The following is a 26269-nucleotide window of genomic DNA, read 5'->3' as shown; positions in this document are numbered from 1 at the left end:
CAGGTCCGTCCTCGTCCCGTCAGTAAGTCTCTCCAGACCTGCAATTCTGGGTGACTTTCCCGAAATCTACCCCTTTCCTAGACCTCTCCAGTCGGCTCCAAAACCTTGTCAATTACAACAGTCTTTTATGTGTGTGTTCTGCTTCTGCCTGGTGAGTAGAGTTTTTACCAATCCAATTAAATAATTTTGTGAAGTATGTGAATTAGGTTGATATTAATGCAGATTTAATTAAAGTGGGAGATATACTTATTGCATATAAAATTTTCACTGATCAATATTGCCTATTTTCAGCTAATTTTCCGCCATCCATTTATGACCTGACATCAACAATCAATACAATACTACCATGGAAATGGAAATGAGTGTTTGGTGTCAATGGCCGGGAGGCCTCTTGCGGGGCAGGTCCAGCCACCTTGGTGCAGGTCTTATTACATTCGACACCACATTAGGTGATCTGCACGCCGGATGGGGATGAAATGATGACAAAGACAACACAACACCCAGTCCCTGAGCACAGAAAATACCCGACCCAGCCGGGAATCGAACCCGGGCCCGTAGGGTGGCAATCTGTCAAGCTGACCACTAAGCTATCAGGGCGCATAACACTACCATGAGATGGATATAATCATACATCCCAATTATCTCCTGCCAAAACTACTTGCAATCAAGACACACCTCTTCTTTTGTACATCTGAACTGACCAGCGCAGGCACGCGCACACACACCAGCAATAATTTTATGGGGAAAAATACGAAGAGAGAAATCATATGTGAGATTAATGAGTACAAAATACAGAAGCCTAAAAATTAAATGTTTCTATTTTTGATCACAAATAATAATGAAATGCAATCATATCAAACTTTATTCATAATAACCATGATGGCCATGTTTCTCGTATTTTCATTATAATACAACTTAACAGATGTACAGGAAACCCAGTTCATTCTTTGCTATCCATGTCTGTTACTTGTGAGGTACTGCATATTTTTTGAGGTACTGCATATCACAATTCTGGTGGCACCATTTCTTCAAAAAGAAACTCTGCACTTTTTTTCTGAGTAAAAATAAATAACATGCAAGGAAAGGAAGACTACAGAATAAAGGAAAAGAAGCCATCAAATTCACCAGTAGAACACTTCACACACAAGGAATTTTTTAGCAGAACAAACATTATTACTTCAATACTGATTTTGCTAAATTCAACCCATAAGCTTTTTAGAAACACTACATATTCTCTACAGTACTTACGAGAATGCATGATAAGAGCAGTGAATTTCAAAGTGCCAACTGTATTGCAAATTTACATGCAATTACTAGTTCAAATCATCATGCAACTATCCAAAATATTTAAGCAGATTAAAACAAGTTTCTAGTTTACTACAGATGAACAAACACAAAACGAAATATCCAGAAAAGCTGGAACAAGCAAGCAGAAGTTCTAGTACCTGTGGCAAATATTCATAAGAAAAGCTGATATACAATCTTTAAGAGGGAATTTATCAATGCCTATATTATCAGTTTCTACTATCAAGTTCCATTCTTTAAACAGTGATAAGAAAGAAGACTGAAGAAAGGAAAACACACACACACACACACACACACACACCTTAAGAATGTTACATGCAATGGGAAGTTTTAGGCACAAAATAACAAACCACTAGCCCCAGACACTCAAACCCCTCTCACAAAAAATCCCTAGAAAGCCAAATCAAGGTACCATTCAGGAACGTAGCATTACTGGCAAGTTACCTGTTACCGGCACCGGTGGCAGTGTTGGCACACCAAGTGTGGCCGGACCAGAAGTAAAGAGTGTTTGGGGGAGAAAGACATCCTGTAGAGTGGGGTGAGGAATAGAAGCCACAGCTGGATGCAATCAATAAAGACAAGAATTATTAAATGTGGAAAAATAATGTAATAGTCAGGTAATTAAGGTGATATTTATTTACTTCCTAAATCTGTCATACAACACACATGAGCAAAAGGATAAATCTAAATATGTAACTCATTCGTCACCATAAACAACGTACTATATGAATCATACACAAAAAGCATTAAGGATCGTAAGTACACCCATGCACAGCATGTGATGACAAAAGTGGAAATAAAGGGATTTCAGATATATCAGTAAGGGTTCTATCCTAGAGTATTACATTTCTTCTCCCTACAACTTTTTTGCACCTGAGTGAACAGGAAACAATTCTACTTTATATTGTAACAACATAAATCAGAATATATTGCTACTCGCCATATACAGAAGGTGTTGCATGGAAGTAACACACATTTAAAAGTAGGCGGCTGGGTAAGTTACTAGACAAATTCCTTTCTCATGTGAAAAACACACACACACACACACACACACACACACACACACACACACACACACACACACACACACACAGAGAGAGAGAGAGAGAGAGAGAGAGAGAGAGAGAGAGAGAGAGCTAACTTTTTGTTGGAGAGGTTGAAGGAAGGCATGTGCACTTTCTCCTATTTCCTTCATCTGAAGGGCTAGCTTATCCAACTTGTAAATGTACATGTCCACACTCTAAGTGGTAACAATCTACACTAGTCAATATTGGTATTCAATCTCAAATTATCCCACTTCTTTATACTTTCATACTGATATGGAAACATACAGTATACGATACATCGATTATACGTGATAATTGGTTATTGGGGTCAGACTCAAACATAGACACTAGACAAATACGCAGTGTGCTGTATTTTGAGTCACCTGACTACATCTCAACGGCCACACATCAGTTTCAATTTTCTGGTGGATTTTATCCACTTCTCCCAAATCCTACCACAGCACATAAATAAACTTGCTCCTAACTGAGAATAGATACAGTCAAGACTTTATTACAATTATGTATTTGTAGAAGTTGTCTACAGAGACTGGAAGTGTGTAGCAATGAGGGACAAATTCTCTTTTTTTATTAAGGCTGTCCCAGAAAATCAGTACTCGAACTCGGGGCCTTTGCCTTTCGCGGGCAAGGGCTCTACCATCTGAGCTTCGGTAGCTCAGATGGTAGAGCACTTGCCCGCGAAAGGCAAAGGTCCCGAGTTCGAGTCTCGGTCGGGCACACAGTTTTAATCTGCCAGGAAGTTTCATGTGGCCCAGTGTTTTACTATATCCTCAATATACTCGTAGTATTAATCTTGAGAGTCACAACTGAAAATTCAGCATGTGTTCAAAAGAAAAACACCTTTTGCATGCTGCACATTAACTTTTTTTACTTATCTTGTGTACCTAGGCGGGTTTCACCTTAATTACAAGGCATCTTCAGTGTGTATCCTGAAATATCACACAATTTTTTTGTTTGCACATACCGGTTATCTTTTGCACTTATAGGTTATAGATCTAAACTAGTTCACTGAGATTTTTACAATAAAGTGGACAGTGTACTTACAGATCAGCATCTAATTCATTATTTCTAAGTCAAACAGTTTTCTCTCTGGTGGCAAACTGGTTGAGAGTTGAACTTTCCTCTTTGTCACTGTTTTCAACGTATAGCAATTTAAGTGCCATTTTTGTGTGTTTCGTGTCATTTGTTTCTATAAACCTGTATGTACAAATGAAAAAATTGTATGATATTTCACGACACCCACAGAAGATACCTTGTAATTAAGGCAAAACATGTCTCGGCGCACAAGACAAACAAAGAAAACTTAATGCGCAACATGGAAAAGACATTTTTCTTACGAACCACTGTAATTTATATATAGCTGTTGCGGAAATCGCCAACACAAAATACTTGTCATGATGTTTACTTCCATTACTAGAACAGACTGGCATGCCTACAGCTTGTTACAAGTTTATACAACGCTGAACAACTTAATCAGATACACCTACTGTTTTGGAGAACAAGCCCTCCCGTCAGTGCAATGAATGGACTAGTTCGGCATCACGATATTGGGTTGCTGGTGGCCCCCATACTGACCACCAGTGTGACATTCAAGTACACAATGCTCAAAGCACATCATTTGACTGGAGTCAGATTGTGAGCTGTCAATGAATAGTACAACGTATCTCCAAGATCACGCAGGCACTGGTCTTTATATCAAGTGTGGAGGAAGTATCTCAATTCAGTAGAATCCTCTCATGTGTCTCATCTGCCTAGACAATAGACTGACATCACTGTCAATAACTGGATCATTTCAGCAGGAAGTCAAACCACAATGCAACCAGTCACTCATTAATTTTAATGTTGAACAATGACAATAACAACTGAGCATCCATATAATCTACAATTACCAGCTCCTTGCCACATGTAACAGGGTACATACATAAGTATCTGTACTGGAAGTCACTAAATGCTTAAAGAATTGAATAAAGTCGCCTTGACTGGTGAATTGCATTAAATGCCAACGGAAGGGCACAAATATGCCTAAAACCAGACAAGGAGATGCATTATATCTGTCAGCAGGACAGTAAGTGAAAATATCTTCACATGGAGGATTGAAAGGAATCCTCTTGCTGGCAAACAATGTGGGTCATCTACTTTTGGCAAATCATGCAAAATAATTTTTTTTAATGATTAAACATACAAATTTAAAAGGTTGTCACCCTATGTGCCTGAAGACGAACCTCAGTGCTTTGAGAAAATGACTATTTTTAAAAAGTGATTGATAACTCTTTGACAGGAAAGTTTGGTTTTGCAAAAAATTTTGCAGTATTTTTCTGAAATGGTTTTTGCATTTTTTCCCTTTCTTGTAGCTCTAGTTAAGCTCTCAACAAATTGTTTCTGTTCAGAAGCCCCAGCATTTTCCTGCTCATGAACAGAGCACTTCTAGGAGTTACTCGACATTTTTGTTTCCCACTTAATTCGTTAACTAGGAAACCTGAAATACTGATTGTGACCTTTTGTGGGCACTCATAGCCACACGGTCCATACCTCGCAACACTACAGACAACAGACAAGATATTTACTAGTAGAAGTAGTATGAAAAGTAACTATTTGCACACAGGGAAGACTTTTGGCATGGTTGAATTCCGCTGTGAGGTTTTGTTTCCTGGTCACTTCAGCGCAAAGTGCGCATGCTATAAACTAGAAGTCAGCCACAAGTGCAAACAAACTAGAATTATGACCACTGGAAGAGCAAGGAGTGGTGCAGAGAAACACTCTTGCACGGCAGCCACCCTCCATCCATGTTATGTGTTTCTGGGAAACCATAACTAACATATGGTCACAGGGACCACTCAGCCCTTCTGGTTTCAAGAGGATTGTAATCTAACTCTGTGATGGGCCAGGATTGGTCTTTTCACTCATTTCAAAATTATAAATGAAAACAATGAGCAATTCACTACACAAAGCATTCAGTAACAGGTACCATGCCACTGCAAAGTGTTGTAAATGAGGTAGTTCAGGCCCGACCTCTACCAGTATTTAACACAACCACAGTTCAAAACACCCGCCACACAAAACTGCCATGTTTCAGTGTCCACATTATACCAACTTTTGAACTTTAGCTCGCAGAGAAATGTAGGCATTTCATTGTTCTATGCCGACTATTACACAAACCTTTCAACCACCCATAACTGGTGTGGTACCAGATACTGGACCACACTGATAGGCTGTTGTGTTTAGGCACTTTTTATTTTGCAAACATATTCTTACGCACAATCCCTTTCCAAACTGGGATGCACCACATGATGTACAATACCACTGATGGAAAACTTGTCAAATTATCGATATTTGTATGCATACAAAAAGCTTGTTTCAAACTATATCTGATAAAACAGTTCATTTGGATACAAATTGATATGAAATAGCTATTACAAGATAATTTTGTAGTTTCACTTTTTGAGCAGAATTAGAATCTATGATTAATATTTATCGCAAATGTGAATTTTTCAGGTCTTTACTTATTTCAAACTTGCTGACTACAAGGCTCACTGTAACATATGGAGGGAAGATTGGAGGTGAGAGAGTGATGGGAGAGAAAGTGAAACAGTAGTTTTGGGACAGCAGGTGTGAGATCTCTGAGGAGTGAGATAAAGAAATTATACAGGAGGATGCAGATGCTAGCTGCAGGACCAGTTGTCCTTGCATCTCATTAGGACAGGAAGATTGGTTGAACACAGAATAGCTTAGAAATGAAGTTGTTGACTCATTCACAACAACAGAGCAAGGGGGCTACAACACATCTCATCCAAGGTCAGTAGAATCAATAAAATCAGAATAATACACATAAAAATATGCCAATTAAACCTCTATATAATGCAAAAAATGGGGATAAGGAGGAGTAAAAATGTATGCCAGCTGAATGGTGGCAAATAAAAATGCTGTGGAGCACTGGCAAACCTGACAGAACATGGGGACATTCTGATAGAGAGAAGCGAAGTGGAGCCCAACGCAGCTGAGGGAAGGCAGTGGGCAGGTGAGGGCCCCAAAAAGAGGAGCAGGGAAAGAGCGGATAGCAATGGCACAGGAAACCAGGAACTGGGACCACCAAAAGAAAAGGGGGGGGGGGGGGAGATGCCAGTGTCAACCAGAAGACTATTCACAGGGATAGTGCGAAAGGCACTGGTGACCTAACAGATACCACTATGGTCGACCATGCCCAAGGGGAACAGCAGCAGAGCCATCAGCTAGACAACCTTAGTCCAGGCAGGACAGAACTAAGATGTGAAAAAGGTGGAAAAAAACTCAAATGATCAGCACCCCAAGAAGTGTGGGCAGTTATTGGAAACAGCCAAGCTTCTGAAGGCACATATGGGGCAACAAAGTAAGCTTACTACCAAACAGAAGACTCAAGTAACAGAACTGGGGGACCAAGTCAGGCACTGGGTGTTGAGGTAGAGCTCTGGATTGAGGTGAATCACATTTTGGCAACATAAATGCACATTTCAAGGGAGAGAATTGAAAACTGCACAAGATTCTGAGTAGGACGGCAGAATGGAGCTGTCACTCCACACAGGCCACAGAGTGGGAAATAGCCCAGATACAGAAGTCATTGACATACAGAGCAGGGGTGAACAACAGTCTGACAGAGGCCACAAATCTACCAATAGCGAAGAGGAAAAGGATACTTAATATGGAACCCGGTGGAATACCATTCTCCTGAGTCTGCGGATAGCTGAGAATGGAGTCGACCTGAACTAGCGCTACTGGTAGGATAGGAAGTGGCAAACAAAAATTGGTGGTTTGAATATTCAAAGAACTGTGACTGATACCCGAACAACAGGGAACTAACATGCATAGAGATTAGAAAATAGTGCATTGATAATGGCTAGGCGCTAGTCAAAATTTGGATTTCTGGATTTGCACAAAGAGAGAGAGAGAGAGAGAGAGAGAGAGAGAGAGAGAGAGAGAGAGAGAGAGACGACTGATTGCTGCGCTCTATAATTTATAAATTAAGGTCGTCTCGCCAATACAAGAACGGTCATGACTGACACCTCCAGTGACGGGCACCAATCCTGCAATGAATACACCACATCTGTTCAGCAGGGAGTGTAGGTCACTGCACCTAGTATGTGAGTAGACAAAACCGGTTTGTCCATAAACAGTACAGCCATCAGCGTATACCATTTCGCAAAATGCATCAAGGATGGTCAGGACCAGGTGGCACAAAACCTTGGGTCAACAGTTTTTTAGTCCAATGATACGTCAAAACACATCCAAGAACAGTGTTCATAATACGGGGTATGCACACAACTGCTCCTTGATGAGCGCTGACAGTGGGGGAAGTTGGAGTTCAGAACAGACAACTGTATGTGAAATGTGATGGTGAGTCCAGTCCTGGGCCACTGCTGTGGGAGGTGGATTGCCCCACCAGGAAAAACGCAAGCAGGGAAGCATCGAAAGTGTACTGCATAGTTGAGCCGCAGCTGGATACTGACATGTAGTGGAGCGACTTCCAGCTTCCATGATTGGGCTGTTCACAGCATGGTCTGAAATGCACCTGTTGCAAGCTGGGCCCAACAGTGGTGTATCAAATCCAGCATCTGCAATGCTGAGCCATATGGCAGACTCCCTTAATCGATATGAGACAGGAGCAGAGTTTTGTAAGGCCACCAAAGTGTAGAGCTGTCTGTGCCTCAGCTGGTGTTACGGGGCAGCAAAGAGTATTAAAGAGTGACCAGCACATTTGCTGAAGTTGGTGAAGATGGGGGTGCCATGTTAACACCACATTCAGCAACTGGTTGTCAATAAGAGTTTTGGCTGTGGGTAGGAAGTACATCAAAATTGCATGACACAGGTCTTGGCGGCTGAAAAATGGAAAACATTGACAGCCCAGTACATTACATTTTGTATGGCACCCTGCAGTCAACATTCAGCAAAACCCACAATGGAGGAGCAACAGTAAATACAGGAACAATGATAGTCGGCATGAGGAGAGGGTGACACTGTAGACCTCACAGTTGCAGCTAGACATTTTGATAGCCACTAGAAAAAGGGGTGCACTCAATAAAGAGCACTGCAGTACCCCATTCTCTTGTATGTGGGCCTTGCTATAGGAAGAGCACCACTGAACCTGGGAATTACAGTGCAACAGCGCTTTCCAAGAAAAAATACGAAGTTGAGCCCAGGGATCCCACTCATGCACAGTAACAAGGAAGTGACGATGCCATGTGGTGTCGTACACCTTTTACAATTCAAAGAAGATAACTATTGGGTGTTTACACCATGCAAAAGCTGACTGGTTAGCAGACTCCAGGCAGACCAAACTGTCGGCAGCGGTGAAATGGTCATGGTGAAAGCCACACTGGGATGCAGTCAAAAGGCCCCAAGACTCAAGGTGTCAACATAGCCATTGGCTCACTATATGCTAGAGTAACTAGCAGAGAAGATTAGTGATGGGCAACAATTCTCCATCTCAAGAGGGTGTTTATCTGGTTTCAGTACTGGGACGAACATGCTTTCTCGTCACTCAGATGGGAGCTCACCCTTGCTTCCGATACGGTCAAAAATGGCAATGACATGGTGTGGACGCACCAGCAGTGGGCTGAGGAGGCAATCTAGCTGAGGAGCAATCTGGCCCTGCAGCCATGTTAAGGCAAAGGGCTAGGGCACTGACTAATTCCCACTCACTGAATGGAGCTTTATAAGACTCCTGGTGATGTGTCATGAAAAGTAAATGAATTCGTTCCTCCCACTATTTGGGGACATGAAATTCAAGCTGACAGTTCTGAGATTCAGAGGCTCAAGCACAATGCAGAACATAATGTTCAGCAACAGTATCTGGGTCAATGCAGACAATACCATTCACAGAGATACCTGGTACACCTGGGGGCGGGGGGCTTGTGTCCGTAGATCTGCGAAGGAGGTGGTACACAGTCAATGGTAGCAACATACTGGTTTCAGAATTCTCGTTTCGATCATTTATTAGGTGGTGGACATGGGCACGGAGCTGTCTGAAGGCAATGAGGTGTTCCATCAATGGATGTCATTTACGGTGTTGGAGAACGCATCTGCAATCTCTACAACCACGGCAATCTCTGAAGTCCACCAACATACTGTCTTCCGACGGGGAAGGGGGATCCCAAGGAATAGGGAATCGCCAATTCTGCTCCCGGCAGCTCTAGACAGGTGCACTGAAACCACCGCATGGCACAGTGCTAAGGTGACGGCAGAGGAAAAGGCTTCAGCATAGTTTAAAGCCCATCCGGGTGGACACCCAGGCAAGTGATGCTGGGGATGATATGGACAACCTGAAAAGATCACTGTCACACAGGTCATTATGGACTCTCCAATGGATGGAAGGGAGATGACCAAGGCTGCAAATGGAAAGATCAATGGCCTAATATGATGTGTATGCCACACTGAAGTGTGTCTGGGGACACGGGTAATCAAAAGATCATGCTCTGAGAGTCAAGTTTCAATAGCTATATCGTGGCAAGTGGTCATCATTCTGCCCCACAAAGGGTTGTGGGCACTGAAGTCACCCAAAATGAGGAAGGATGGGGTGGTGTTATTTGGGAGTGGCAGCACAGTCAGACATTTCACCATCAGGAGGGAGATATACATTACAGACAGTGGAATCCAAAAACCTTCTCAGATGAACAGCCACAGCCTCCAAAATTCTACTTAGCAGTGCGTGTATGCTATTGACAAAGCCCATAACATGAACAAACTCTGAACAATGCACTGTCATAGTCACTTCAATTCTTAAAATAGTCCCAACAGCTGTGGAGGGTAGGCAGTTTGCAGTGCTGGAAACCAAGTTTCCTGCAGGGCAATACAAAAAGAAGGGGAAACGCATAGGAGACATCAAAGATCAGACAGGTGATGGAAAAAACTGCTACAGTTCCACAGGAGGATCACACTACCAGCATCCTGTGGGAGTGTGAAGGGACCAAAGAGACATCATGCCCCAGGGTCACCCGCTGCCAACGACTGCGAGGATAGGCATCAATATACATTGGTTCTGAAGCAGGTTGTTTGGGGGGTCAAAAAAAATGGTTCAAATGGCTCTGAGCACTATGGGACTCAACTGCTGAGGTCATTAGTCGTTTGGGGGGTCAGTGCCACAGGGGACACCATGAACTCGCTCTGCTCCAGAGTAGGAACAGGTACGTTCTGGGGGCATAGCAGGCCACCGGAACCTCCTTTGTCTTTGTCTTTGAGTTCTCCTTTTTGTCCCTCTTCTCCTTGGATAACTGCAATATTTGCAAGGGTTTGTCTCCATAGTTTCAGGGACAGAGGAGGAATGTGAAACCCTACCACCAGCAACCTGTGGTTCCTTCACCAGCTGGCCAGTATCTGGTTGCAGATCAGCATAATCCTGGGAGGGGAGCATCCTAAAGGACCCCTTCCTGGTGAGATGCCAGAGGAGGGCATTGTTTCACCTGCTGGGTGTTGGGGATCAACATCTCCATTAGTTGGTGAGTCATCACTTCGAAAGTGGGTGTAGGTAAAACAGTAGGAGGGGGGCCCCTAGCCACCAGGGGAGTGGTGTAATAGAATGGTCCCAAAGACCCTACACAGAAGGCATGAGGGTGAGGGTACTGTCGCCAGAGAGGACAACGATGATGATGATGTACCTGCAGCCGTAGCAAAGACTGTCATCATATGTACAGGATGTAATCAATCTTATTTCTTCTTGGGCTTCTGATACACGAATCGGTTAAGCATTTTGTATTTCTTGCATTTTCTTTTCTCTTTGGAAGACTGTGATGTCTGGTAAACAGGATAAATGGTGCTCCACACAGATCGTAAGAGCAGGTGGACAGCACAAGGTGAATTCGTGTGCAACTGACATCAACAGTTCCCACCAGACAGGAGCGGCATCAGAATGTGGAAACAAGTGCAAAATCTCATGCATTTGAAGCGCTACATGTGAGGGGGAACATAGGATTTCTAAACACATTAACACACCATCTCCTTGACCTTTTTCAAAATTGCTGATATTTCCCCAAACCTGTCCTCAAAGTGCTCAACAATGAATAATGGCTTTGCTGCCGAAAAGGACTCCCTGTCAGTCATAGAGCAAACTACGTATTGCAGGTAGTATCCCTCCCCTTGTTTCTTAGCCTATTTTCCTTCCACAGCACATTCACAGAAAGAAACATTTTTCGTTCATATCTCTCCATCTTGCAGTAATTCTTTACTTCAGAAGAGACCACTGGGGCCATGCTGTCACCTGCGGAACGTTCAGTATAACTTTGTGAAATACCTGTAATTGCTTCTTTGCAACTTAGTGCAGTGGAGAGACTGGAAGATTACCAATGCTCACTTTTCATTTTGCAGATCTATTAAGTACGGAAGTGCACCACAATTCAATGACCTATCTTTTCTCATGCTTCAAACAGCCAACCCCTCCTTCCACCCTATTACATCCCTAGAATACAATTTATCCCTTAATACAGTTCTACTGCACTCACATGCAGTACACACATTCAATATTTGGTCTTACCCACTTCATTCGACAAATATCAGTTTCATACCATTGGAACACTATTTTTAATAATCTGAGATTTTTCTATCTCCGGCAACATGGAAACTGTTAGTCCTGGAGAAAAAATTAATAGGAACTTTTATACTGGAAATTTAATGCCGTTCAATTTTTTTATTGGAAAACATTTTCACTAGAAGCTGAGGTTTTTGAAATATTGAAGAAAAACCTAAAAGTGACCTTTACAAGACCCCCCCCCCTCCCCACTCGCATGCTCACACCCCACCAGTCAGTGTTTTTAGTATATTGTTTGTAACACTCCCTCTACCACTGTACAAAAGTTTGCGACTATACAGATTTTTTTTTCCCCCAGATGACAGTGTTTGGTCTTCACTGAAAGGCTAAAGCGCAGCTGTCTTGAAGTGGCACAGGTATTAGAAGGAAAGAACTGGCACAGAAATCAGAGACTAGTTTCCCAAAGACAATGATTTCATTTCCTAGCTACTATCACCAGTTGGCTGTTACAGGTGACAAATTTCTATGACATGTGAATACAAATTTTGTTTTCATTCTGTGAAAAGTCTCAATCCTTTATTTTATGAGTGAATGGAAATAGAAGAAGTTGTAGGTACACAATGACGTGTGTATATTATTGTTATTATTGTTTATCACTGTATTCTCATTTACACTATACCACCAATGACTTTCTCTATTTCATTTGCTCCACAACAGTAACAGTCCCAAATCAGACCTGTGGTATCATATCCCTCCAATAACCCAGCCACACACATCATACAATAATACCACAAGAGGCATAATGTCTAAAAAATAGTGTTATTAAGAAATTGTGTACTGACTGCAACTTGCAACTCCTTGTTAAGTGTTTTAAATTTGATATATAAAAATTTCATACTATTGTCTATCTTAATTTCAAAATTTGAATGTACAAAACCGACAAGTGTTTTACAGTAAATGATAAAAACCCAAAGTCAAGTAAGAAAAATTATTGCCAGCTTAAAACTGCACACTATGTGCAACATATGCCTGCAGCTTTGTCTTTCTCATGGATAGCAATGTACTGTCACAGCACACCTTATGGCATAACTCACAGCCTGCCAACAGACGGCATGGCAGACTGAACTTTTATACTCTTCACTCCTGCACTAATGTTCTTCACATGGTGGCAATACTCAAGGTTTGGCTCCTCACCTATGATAATATTTTAACATAATCCCACTAAGGACCAACAGTAATACCATCTAATAGGTGAAATCCTGTGATGACTTATCACATGGGCAATATCAGATTTTACAAAGGAAGTATGCATAGCCTTAAATCCTCTCCTTTCACTATGTGTTTACATCTTATACGTGCAAATAAATCTTAATGAAATAATCTGTAATGATCAAAATTGATGAACACAATTTTAAATTTCGTGGTTGCATACCATAATGCTGTGGTGTGTTGTCAGTATGACATTCATATTCTGGAGTATCCCAGGGTAATTGTAGGCTTGGATCTGCACTGTAAAGCACTTTGTGTAAATGTTTCCGTTCATCTTCATCTATGTCCGTCAGGTCAAGGAATTTAAACTCCTGTAAAAATTAAAATGTATTCAAATAGAAACTTGCCAACTGCTATTCATTATTCATTTAATTTAATCAGAAAAGATAGAAATAATTAAAGCAAAACATTAGGAATAATAGGAAGCATATTGCTTAAATATATTTCAGTCTGTTGCAGAGAAATCCACGATACTTCTTACAAGATTTCTTTTTTATAAAATATTTATAAAAATGACCATTAAGAAATTGAAAATTCTGCTCTCACCCATCTTCACATTGAAAAGTAAAACAGAATGCTTATCTGAATTTGGTAAAAGTTCACTTACAGTGTCCACAGCTGTTGCACTGCGTGCCGATATTGATAACAACTCTTACGACGAACAGTGGGAACTGAATACAGCGAATCGTAAGTTGGTTCATGGTAACCAATCAGAATGCTCTTTCATAATTTCCTACCATTCATAAATAAAGGAGCTGGTATTTTGTTCTACTAGGTTGGAATTTAATCGCATTGTCTGGATTTCCAGCAAAATCAGACATACAAGTAGATTATTGCATTGACGAATATTTATTTCAGGCTACCCTAAACATTAATCTATTACGGCAAACTATTCAAACTATTTTTTGTTGGGATTCGTTGACTGACAACTCACAAGCAAATTGTCATATTCCAACCTAACCTAGGTCTCCAGTAATACTACAAGATAGCTAGTTAACAAATCTAGTTTCCTTCCATTCGCATTTGTTGGCTTCTCCAAGTCTCTCACAAATTGTCACATTCCAACCTAACTGAGGCCTTGGACTGTGCTATATGTAAGTGTACCAGCCGACCTAGTTTTCAATTCATAATAACCCGACAATAAAAGTTATTCTGGCTCTTTCCATATTGACAAATATAATCAATTCTTATCTCCCATTGCAATGACCAACATCAACAAATTACCAACATCGGCACACAATGCAAGAGCCATGACACAGTAAGTTCACTTTAGCCTTTAACTTTTTTTATTGTTATAATATTGAATATAAATGGAGTCATCACGTTCTTACATGGCACAGCCTATAATTTGGTTAATAGTTACAAGTATGTCACCAAACAAAGAAACAAAAGACCTCTAATAAATTATAAGAAAGAACTGATCTAAATTACACATTGTTTTTGATTATTTGAATAACACTAGATTAAGATTTTAATGTTCTAGCTCCTGCACTACAAAATCACAATATATGGATGTAATATTTAAACCAGACAGAATGTAGTGGAGGGGGGGGGGGGGGGGGATCTTTGAAGCATGTTCCAGGAAAGAACTTGCACCTCAGCTGCCAATATTTCAGCCCAGCAATAAAATAAAACTAATGAGAGAAGCGCAAGAAGTACGGGGTTTAGGATAAGGACAAATATACAAAATATGAATAATGTCACCATTGCAAAACAAACAATCATAAAATAACACACAAATTCTCAAGAACAAACCAAATTAAAAAACACACAAAACACAATTAGAATCTGATATTTCATTTTATCTATACAGCCCAAACAAAAACAATGATTTTCATAGGAGAAGAAAAACTTCTTAGCCAAGATCACAATAAAACACTGTATTGTGCATGACCAGTTTTAGTAAAACTATGTTACCATCATCAGATCTTCACACAGGTTGTTATAAACATCTTGTGCCACAAGCACACAAAATCTCTCCACTAAATCTCCATATGCACAACTTAGGACACAAATGAAGTGTTGGTATGTCAAACATAAAAGTTAAAATTACTATGTACACAAATCGCCACAACATTGCAGCCATATGATACATCATGCCTACTAGGGTGCACAAGACTGCTTGTCTAGTGGGTGATTTGTGTACATAGTAATTTAAGCTTTTACTTTTCACATGTCATTCTTGTCATCCGTCATTCAGCTGGACATTTAATGGAAAAATTTTGTGTACATCTGGCACAAGATGTTTATAATAACCTGTTTGAAGATGTGATGTCATCAAAAGTATCCGGACACGTGGCTGAAAATGACAAGTTCTTGGCTTCCTCCATTGGTAATGCTGGAATTCACTATGGCGTTGGCCCACCCTTAGCCTTGATGACAGCTTCCACTCTTACAGGCATATGTTCAATCAGGGGCTGAAAGGTTTCTTGGGGAATGGCAGCCATTCTTCATAGATAGCTGCACTGCGGAGAGGTATCAATGTTGGTCAGTGAGGCCTGGCACAAAGTTGGCGTTCCAACACATCCCAAAGGTGTTCTATAGGATTCAGGTCACGACTCAGTGCAGGCCAGTCCATTATTAGAGGGATGTTACTGTCAAGGCCCCAGGAGTAGACAGTATTCCATTAGAACTACTGACGGCCTTGGGAGAGCCAGTCCTGACAAAACTCGACCATCTGGTGAGCAAGATGTATGAGACAGGCGAAATACCCTCAGACTTCAAGAAGAATATAATAATTCCAATCCCAAGGAAAGCAGGTGTTGACAGATGTGAAAATTACCGAACTATCAGTTTAATAAGTCACAGCTGCAAAATTGCGAATTCTTTACAGACAAATGGAAAAACTGGTAGAAGCCGACCTTGGGGAAGATCAGTTTGGATTCCGTAGCAATATTGGAACACGTGAGGCAATACTGACCCTACGACTTATCTTAGAAGAAAGATTAAGGAAAGGCAAACCTACGTTTCTAGCATTTGTAGACTTAGAAAAAGCTTTTGACAATGTTGATTGGGATACTCTCTCTCAAATTCTGAAGGTGGCAGGGGTAAAATACAGGGAGCGAAAGGCTATTTACAATTTGTACAGAAACCAGATGGCAGTGTTACGGGTCGAGGGGTATGAAAGGGAAGCAGTGGTTGGGAAGGGAGTGAGACAGGGCTGTAGCCTATCCCAGATGTTATTCAATCTGTATATTGAGCAAGCAGTAAAGGAAACAAAAGAAAAATTTGAAGAAGGTATTAAAATCCATGGAGAAGAAATAAAAACTTTGAGGTTCACCAATGACATTGTAATTCTGTCAGAGACAGCAAAGGACTTGGAAGAGCAGTTGAACGGAATGGACAGTGTCTTGAAAGGAGGATATAAGATGAACATCAACAAAAGCAAAACGAGGATAATGGAATGTAGTCTAATTAAGTCGGGTGACGCTGAGGGAATTAGATTAGGAAATGAGACACTTAAAGTAGTAAAGGAGTTTTGCTATTTGGGGAGCAAAATAACTGATGATGGTTGAAGTAGAGAGGATATAAAATGTAGACTGGCAATGGCAAGGAAAGCGTTTCTGAAGAAATTTGTTAACATCGAGTATAGATTTAAGTGTGAGGAAGTCATTTCTGAAAGTATTTGTATGGAGTGTAGCCATGTACAGAAGTGAAACACGGATGATAAATAGTTTGGACAAGAAGAGAATAGAAGCTTTTGAAATGTGGTGCTACAGAATAATGCTGAAGATTAGATGGGTAGATCACATACAGTGTGTTAACTGTAAGACGGCAGAGTTGTGAGGGGAGTGCGGGGAGAGGAGGAAGCAAGCACTGGCTGGTGAGGGGAAAGGAGCCGTTGGGGAGGGGGGACAAGGCACACCTACCAGTTGCAGTGCTGGCACTACAAATTTGCGCGTCATGCTTACACGAAAGCAGACGAAAGGCTTGGAAGTAAAACTCGCTTTAAATGTTGTTCGTAAACAAAACTGAAATCGTCATGTACATTAAAATCTATATACATAAAAATGAATGTATGTATGTTTGTCTATGTGCTCACAAACCATTCATCCAATTGCAATGAAACTTTTGTGAGTTTTTCTCCGAACGCCCGAAAAGTGTAATGGATAATGTTTCAACAGTCAGGTCACTGTAGAATGCGTAGCGCAATTGATTAGGTAAACGGTTATCAGGCAGCGGACCCGGGTTCGATTCCCACTGCTCGCAATTTATTATTATTTTTTCATTTTATTTAATTCCCCGCAATGTTAAACTATTAATTATAAAATTTAAATATACTTACACAGGTCATATAGTATATATACCATCACATGCCCAATATTCTTCTTCTGTTTCTTTAACTTTCTTGCAATATCCCTTCCAATCATTGGCAGTAACTGACTGGAAAGCTGCGTCCACAAGATTCAGCATGTTTGTGGCAGCCAAGCCCCTGATATGTTGTGCTCCCTAACATGCCCTTTTATCTTTGCCCATGCTAATTCTATTGCGTTTAGGTCGCAATTGTAAGGCAGAGAGCTAACGACCTGGTGGCCTTTGCTTTCAGCCAACAGGTTTACAGCAAAAGACTTCTCAGCTGGCTTATTCGCTCGTACTTTTGCATACAGCTCGTCCTTCCTCATACTCTCATCACATGGGGATATTTCTGCATTGCAGCCACTCTAGCATTCGCACTTTCGTGTCAAACTTCGTTGGAGTTCTCTCTGTTTGCCTGTTATGGTAAGAAGCATTATCCATAACTATTACTGAATTAGGCGGGAGATTTGGCAGTACCTTCTCTCCGAACCACTTCTCAAAGTTTGCCGAATTCATCTGACCGCGATAATCGCCCTTTGTCGACTTTGCCCAGAACATAAGTTGGCCTTCCTTGACGAACCCATTCTTGGATCCGACACTTGCAACTATCAGTCTTCTCGATGAGCTCCCCATGCAGTGACACCAACGACACTCTTTTCACATAAGTCACCCTTCCTCTGCCAACATTTATTAAATGTTAAGTTATTATAGATCCAAGATTCATCGAGATAAAATATTTCTCTGCCTGTTTCCCTGAAATTCTTCATGTCAACAATGAAACGAGATCGCCAGTGCACAATGTCTGGACGATCTAACAACACATTCCTATTGTTTTCCACCTTACGCCATATGAATCCCTTAGACAAAAGTATTTTTCTCAGCGAGACAATACTCCACTTCCAGCCTATTATGCCATGCAAAACTGGAAGCAGTTTTCGCAGGCTCGGTACAATCTTCCGCACTGAATAAAATTCCGCTATCATGTCGTGAATGACACGCTGGTTGAAATCATCGATCATTATGTCGATTTCTTCACTTCTTTTCCTAAGTTAAAAGAGAGAGAGAAAGATTTATAAGAAAATGCCTTCTGCACTGCATGTATTTTTCTGAATTTGGAAATGTACTGTAATATGAATGTGTTTCGAAATAATACAGTAACCAGTGGTGTTTCCATACAAAGCAATACGGTAGCAAGGAAAAATGAAATATAAGGTAATTCGGACGAAATAGGGGCCTCCTTCAAAGTGATCGCGAACAAAATATTTGAAATGGAAACTCACCTTTTCTTGCCAGGCGTTTGTGGTGATACGCCAGGATGATTCTTGGAAAACTGTTTGAATCTTCCAATGCTATGCATAATTTGTGTATGTAGCAGCAGCTCTCACTGAAGATTTGTAAATGGGGTGAAGCAATTTTTTCTGCTCCCTTTCCCTTTCGCAGCACTCAATCACACACAATATAATTTTGCAAGCATCGCTATGAAATACTGGTTTCCTTCTAACCATAGGCCTACAGGTAGGGGTTGTTGGCAACTCCCGAGATGGGCCAGCAACTGCCTCTTCACTCATTTTGATAATGTTTAGCACAACTACACAATAAAAACATGCAGAACAGTACAGCGCAAAACAATAATGAAGCAGACGACAATGGCTACCTTGTACAACAGTGTCAACTACATAATGTTGGCAGCAGTCGAAACTGCATGCCTACCGAAGCCTCCCAACGTTTACAGACTTCTACCGATTCAGGACTAGGGAGAGGTCTGCCGTCTAAAAGTTTACACACAGTAACTAATGAGGAGGTATTGAATAGAATTGGGGAGAAGATAAATTTGTGGCACAACTTGACTAGAAGAAGGGATTGGTTGGTAGGACATGTTCCGAGGCATCAAGGGATCACCAATTTAGTACTGGAGGGCACTGTGGAGGATAAAAATCGTAGAGGGAGACCAAGAGATGAATACACTAAGCAGATTCAGTAGGATGTAGGTTGCAGTAAGTACTGGGAGATGAAGAAGCTTGCACAGGATAGAGTAGCATGGTCAGCTGCATCAAACCAGTCTCAGGACTGAAGACCACAACAACATACTGTCATGTAACCACTCCGCCACTGGCCATGCATTATGAACAGGCACTCTATTGTGTTGAAAGATGCAATCGCCATCCCCGAATTGCTATTCAACAGTGGGAAGCAAGAAGGTGCTTAAAACGTCAATGTAGGCCTGTGCTGTGATAGCACCCCACAAAACAACAAGGAGTGCAAAGCCTTCTCCATGAAAAACATGACCACACCATAACATCACCGCCTCCGAATTTTACTATAGGCAGTACACACGCTGCGGAGCACCCGATTCTGCTCTCTCACAATGTCTAATGACTACTGAGGTCTCTGATATGGAGTACATGGCAGCACAATGCACCTAATATGAAAAACTTATGTTTTTGAACCCGGATACTTTCGATTACATAGTGTAGTTTTACTGAAACCAGTCATCCGCAATAAAGTGTTTTATTGGGACCTTGGCTAAGAGGTTTTTTTTTCTCTTAAGAAAGTAAATACAGATTGCCCCTTCATACTCAGTATGAGCAAACTAATGAAAATAATAACAGACTTGTCTATACACACACACACACGCACACACGCACGCACGCACGCACGCACGCACACAAACGTGCCATAAAAATTATCATGAATGTCACTTGACTTGCATAGTTCAAATGAAGGCAGCAATACCACAAACCTCCAACCCAACCATAAAAACCAGTGGGTCACCCCAAAGTTCCCTTGACCTACATAGGTCAAATAGCCCATGATAGCAAGAATCTACAATTACCAGAACTACAGATTAGGGATTATCAATTAATAATATTCCATTATCAGTAACAATTTTTTTTAATTGCCGTCTAATGATTTTTGGAGATACAACTCCATTTTCAGGAGCTGTACGGCTATAATGGGCTTTACATCTGATTCAATTTTTCCACCTAAAAGTAATGGAACAACATATCCATTAGGCTTAATGAGAAACTATATTGTATTTACTATTATTCCAATTGAGATAATAGTAAACCCAACACTCCATCATATTATTGTAACATAGGTTATATATTCAGTGTCTGGGTCATGTAACACCATGATAAACAGGTTAAATAGCTTCAAAATGTAAGTGCAAACAGAAGTTCTTCACCAACACAGAAGACGAAAGTTTATGTGGTCAAATGCAATTAATATTTTACTAGAATTTATTTATCACATTTCTCTCACGTTCTCTCATTAATCCTGCATGAGGTATAGTTTATCTTATTAAATCTAACAATTAGATAGAGGGGCTGGCCAGTACTTACCTCAGCTCAGTACAGCCTATAGATACACAAAACAGAAGAGAAAATTTACGTATCCTAGCTTTTCTGTTCTGTTTTGTGTATCTATCAGCTGTACTGAGCTGAGGTAAGTACTGGCCAGCCCCTCTCTCTCTTTGTTAGTATTTGTTTCAGATCTTTATATGAGATTTTCCATTAATCATTAAAATCTAACAATTGTGTTTTTCTGTTATTATTGGGTGAAAAACAAGTAGATGAAAAATGGAGTTGTACCTCCTAATTGCACTGAACAGCAACTATAAGATAGAAATTTGTGACTGATTATAAAATATTACTAAATTAATATTCCTTACCCTAGTGCCACTGTGTGGTGCCAATATTTGTTTATGTCATAACACACTTCGTGTAGCAGAGTACAGTGATCATTTGCCTCAGAGAGAGAGAAGCTGTAATATCTGTTGTCAGTGTTTAGGAGCAGAGTCATACAAAAGAAGTTCAGTTACATGCTAACGTAGTACAGAATGTGACTGTACTGACTCTTCCTTTGAGTTGGACTCATATTTATTAGAGAAAAACGGAATAATCAATGATTGGGGATACAGCAGGGCAATCGAAAACTGCAGATAACCCCATCCTGTTTGTTAGTAACTGATGTGTGATATTACAGTAGAAGAGGTGGCTGGTATTGATAATACAGAAGGTTTGACTTTACGTGTTAACACATTATATTTCAATATACAGTAAAACATTTCCATTTATGTTATTTACATAATTGATTTACCTTTGCACAGTCCTTTGAATGATGCTTCACAAAACACACGAACTATTTGAAACAAAGCTAGCTTGAAAATGAGTAAGAAATATGAAAGGCTCTGAAAGAAATCTCCTACTGTCAAAACCAAAGACTAAATGCAAGTCTTTGCTTTAGAAGAATTGGCTTTTCGAAATTTATGCTTTTCTTTGAAACAAATCAGATTTGTTAGAATTGCCACATTGGGAAATGATACCCTAGTGAAGATATGAAAGGCAGAGCTGTTTCTCCTCAAGCAGTGTACCACCTCACTGCTTATTCAATAGTATGTTTTGTCCAAAACAATGCCATGATGTCTTAATCTGCTTGTGTTGTCAAGTATTATTATTATTATTATTATTGCATGACTCACATAATTAGTTTATGATCTTCAATGGACATAGTGCAGCACTCACTCACTGTTAGAACAATACAAAAATGTTTGTTGCTAGTGTGGACTGGAGTGCAAACAACAAACAAGTTGAAACTTCCTGGCAGATTAAAACTGTGTGCCGGACCGAGACTCGAACTAGGGACCTTTGCCTTTCGCGGGCAAGTGCTCTACCAACTGAGCTACCCAAGCACGACTCACGCCCCGTCCTCACAGCTTTACTTCTGCCAGTACCTCGTCTCCTACCTTCTTCAACAAACAAGTTGTAACCAATGTGGTCTTGGTCAGAAACAATGTTGCAATCAGCAACTTCCTTTTAAACTTGGTGTAAACATGGCTTAGGCCACCACTGACTAGAACTTAGGAACATCCAAAAATGACATCCACAACTGAAATATGTAAACACAAACATTTGCAGATGTCATCTATGCAGCATATGAGTCACATTTCAAACAATATAACAATGGCTCTTGTCGTTCACTTGACCCGATAACAAGATATGATTACAAAAAGGACTCCTTGTACTGGAGAACTTTTTTCCCTATAATGTATTAGAACTTTTTTTCCCTATAATGTATTATTAAGTCATATACCTGCAAGTTTGCTATGTATTACAACAATGGAAATGCCTGGATGGAAAAATATGTAAAATAAGGAAAAGGCAGCCACTTATTTATAGAGGATTGGAGCAGGACAACACAGAAAAATGTAATAGAAAATAGTTAACAATAGCTTTGTAGCTCTCGCTCTTTTTCTACAGAGTGTACGCACACACTCATACGCCGTGACGTCCACATCACTGTAGCATCAAGACTGAATATTGAAGAAAAAAAACACGCCCTTATTCCCACACAAGAGTCTCAAGTGTAGACATTCCTAGATCACTCCTCAACTGGCACACTTCAAACTTACAATATGCCTGCCTCTTTCAAAAATTAAAATCACTTGCTGATAAGCAGTACTGTACTGCAGCACTACACAAAAGTGTTGATAAATCATGGTTTTTAATTTGATATGTTTTTCATGCAGCAGCATACACTAGTATGTGATACCAATTTGTAAAATAATTCCTACATTCCAAACCTACACAATACATTGAAATTTTCATCCAGTCTGTAAGACAGACAGCCTCCACACAAAGTACATTTCTCTGGCTGTTCACATTACATGGACAACAGTGTATGGACATATATGTGATCTGAAGCAGGGAAGTTTTTAGTATGAAGATCAATTCAAAGTACATGACACAGAACATCAAAACATCCCACAACACACCTGCAGGAATTCACACAGACTGGAACAGCACAGAACTGATCACTGTCATCAATAATCCTCAGGTAGTAAGCTTGGACACTTGACAGCACAATAGTGACATATGACAACTTGGGAAATTAACTGTTTCCTACTTACGTTACAATGACAGATTTTGTGCGTTCTCAATCTTTTACTGTTTATTTACATGACCATGACTTATAATAAAGGTTGCATGAGCACTTACATATATTCCTAGGAGTGTTCTCCCATGGACAGACCAACTACTGAAAGCAAAACGTGATGCTGCTTTTCCAATATTTAACAATGAAGTTGTACATGCCGTGAAACTTCAAAAAGAGCAGCAGAGCCACATGTACAGTTGGAGTTTCTGTTGAAGTTCTTCCAGTAATAATACAATGGGAACCTACTAGAGCACCATGTTATGTTGTTGTTGTGGTCTGCAGTGCAAAGACTGGTTATATGCAGCTGTCCATGATACTCTATCCTGTGGAAGCTGCTTCATCTCCAAACAACTACTGCAACTTACACTCTCCTGAACCTACTTACTGTATTTGGTCTCCCCCTAAAGTTTTAACCCCCCACCCCCCCCCCCCGCCACCCTTCCCACCAATACTAAACTGGTGATCCATTCATGTCTCAAAATATGTCCTACCAACTAAACCCTTCTCCTAGTCATTGTGTGCCACAAATTTCTCTTCTCTCCAGTTCTACTCAGTACCTCCTCATTAGCTATGTAGCCTACCAACCTAATCTTCAGCATTCTCCTGCAGCATCATATACAGCTGTATCTACGTGGCTACTCTGCAAATCACACTTAGGTGCCTCACAGAGAGTTCATTGAGCTGCCTTCACACTAATTCTCTATTTTTCACTCTTGAACAGTTCTCTATCTTTCCGTACAAGCTCCGATTTGCCTAATTTTATTCTGATAATCTCCCTATGTAGGTCAGTGACAACAAAATATTTTCGCAATCGATGTAGAAACTTGGTAGCTGAAATTTTGTGAGAAGATCTCACCCCACAAAAGTTTTAATGATTTCAACCCCAAATCCTGTATCATGTTAAATCACTCTCCCTCTATTTCTCGATAATCCAAAACAAGCTACATTTTTTTAACTTTCTCAATGTGCTGCATTAATCCTATCTGGTATGGATCCCACACCATGCAGCAGTACTCCAAAAGAGGGCAGACAAGTGCAGTGAATGCAGTCTCTTTAGCGTATCTGTTATATCATCTGTGTGTTCTGCCAATGAAACAGTCTTTGGTTCGCCTTTCCCCACAGCATTCTGTGCGTGTTCTTTCCAATTTAAGTTGTTCATGACTGTACTTCCTAGGTATTTAGTTGAATTTACAGCGGTATTTAGTTGAATTTACAGCCTTTAGATTTGACTAATTTACTGTTTAGCCAAAGTTTAATGGATTCCTCTTAGTAGTCCTGTGGATGAACTCATATTTTCATTATTAAGGGTCAATTACGAATTGTCAATTTTCAGACCATACAGATACCTCATTTAAAATCTTTTGCAATTGGTTTTGATCTTCTGATGACTTCACTAGACAATAAACAGAATCACCATCTGCAATCAATCTCAGACAGCTGCTCAGATTGTCTCCTAGATCATTTATATAGATAAGGAAAAGCAGAAGGCTTGTAACACTACCTTGTGGCATGCCAGAAATCACTTCTGTTTTACTCGATGACTTTCCGTCAGTTACTATGAACTGTGGTCTCCCTCACAGGAAATTACTAATCCAGTCACGAAACTGAGACAACGTTCCATAAGAACACAATTTGATTACAAGCCTCTATTTTCTTCTTATCGACACTTTATTGTGTATGTTTCACTTCCACACATGGCTACATGCCATTCAAATACTTTCGAAAGAGACTTCCAAACATTTAAATCTATATTAGATGTTACCAAATTAGTCTTCTTCAGAAATACTTTTCTTGCCATTGCCAGTATCTATTTTATATCTTCTCTACTTCGACACATTGCTTTCATTAATGTTATCTTGCATTCTCTTTTCAAGACACTGTCCATTCCTTTTAACTGCTCTTACAAGTTCCTTGTATCTCTGACAGAATTACAATGTCATCAGCAAACTTCAGAGCTTCTATTTCTTCTCCCTAAGCTTTAATTCCTACTCCAAATTTTTCTTTGGCTTCTTTTACTGCCTGCTCAATGTACACATTGAATACCATCAGCGGACAGGCTAAAGCCATGTCTCAGTCCCTTCTCAACCATTGTTTCCTTTTCATGTACCTCAACTCATAGCTGCCATCTGGTTTCTGTACAAATTGTAAATAGCGTTTCATTCCCTGTACTTTACCCCTGTTACCTTCAGTTTTTCAAGGAGAGTGTTCCAGTAAACACTGTCAAATGTTTTCACCAAGTCTACAAATGCTATAAACATATGCTTGCTTTTCCTTAACCTGTCTTCTATGAAATGACATGTTTCTACATTTCTCCAGAATCCAAACTGATCTTTCCCGAGACTGGCTTCTACTAGTTTTCCATTCTTCTGTAAAGAAATTGTTTTAGTACGTTGAACCCATAACTTAATAAACTGATAGTTCAGTAACATTCACAACTGTCACCACATACTTTCTTTGGAATTGGAATTATTATATCCTTTTTGAAGTCTCAGGGTGCTTTGCCTGCCTCATACACTATGTGATCAAAAGTATCTGGACACCTGGCTGAAAATGTCTTACAAGTTCATGGCTCCCTTCATGGGTAAAGCTGGAATTCAATATGGTGTGGCCCACCCTTAGCCTTGATGACAGCTTCCATCAGGTGCTGGAAGGTTTCTTGGGGAATGGCAGCCCATTCGTCATGGAGTGCTCCACTGAGGAGAGGTATCGATGTCTGTCAGTGAGGCCTGGCACGAAGACAGCATTCCAAAACATCTCAAAGGTGTTCTATAGGCTTCAGGTCAGGACTCTGTGCAGGCCAGTCCATTACAGGGATGTTGTTGTTGTGTAACCAATCCGCCACAGGCCGTGATTTCAATTTACCAGATATAGACTGGGACACTCAAATGTTTAGGACGGGTGGTAGGGACAG

The 26269-nt window shown here is 40.4% G+C and overlaps 1 protein-coding gene across 4 annotated transcripts in view; it reads right to left on the bottom strand.

The window, feature by feature from the left end:
- LOC126253119 (ubiquitin carboxyl-terminal hydrolase 10-like) overlaps window positions 1–26269 on the bottom strand; it is a 132524-nt gene that overhangs the window by 93863 nt on the left and 12392 nt on the right. Inside the window, exons 1-3 of one of the 4 annotated variants that reach the window (XM_049954244.1) lie at window positions 13289–13425; window positions 3414–3566; window positions 1750–1863 (exon numbers count right to left, since the gene is read on the bottom strand). In XM_049954244.1, coding sequence (XP_049810201.1) covers window positions 1750–1863; window positions 3414–3423 — 124 coding nt within the window. In that variant the 5' untranslated portion in view covers window positions 3424–3566; window positions 13289–13425. Of the gene's footprint in view, window positions 1–1749; window positions 1864–3413; window positions 3567–13288; window positions 13437–26269 lie in introns of those variants that run through there. The other 3 variants (XM_049954242.1, XM_049954245.1, XM_049954243.1) reach the window with 3 other exon arrangements.

This window comes from Schistocerca nitens, chromosome 4, assembly GCF_023898315.1.
Source record: "Schistocerca nitens isolate TAMUIC-IGC-003100 chromosome 4, iqSchNite1.1, whole genome shotgun sequence".
Classification (NCBI taxonomy): domain Eukaryota; kingdom Metazoa; phylum Arthropoda; class Insecta; order Orthoptera; family Acrididae; genus Schistocerca; species Schistocerca nitens.
The sequence above is the reverse complement of the archived record's forward strand: the minus strand, read 5'-3'. Positions and strand labels throughout refer to the sequence as shown.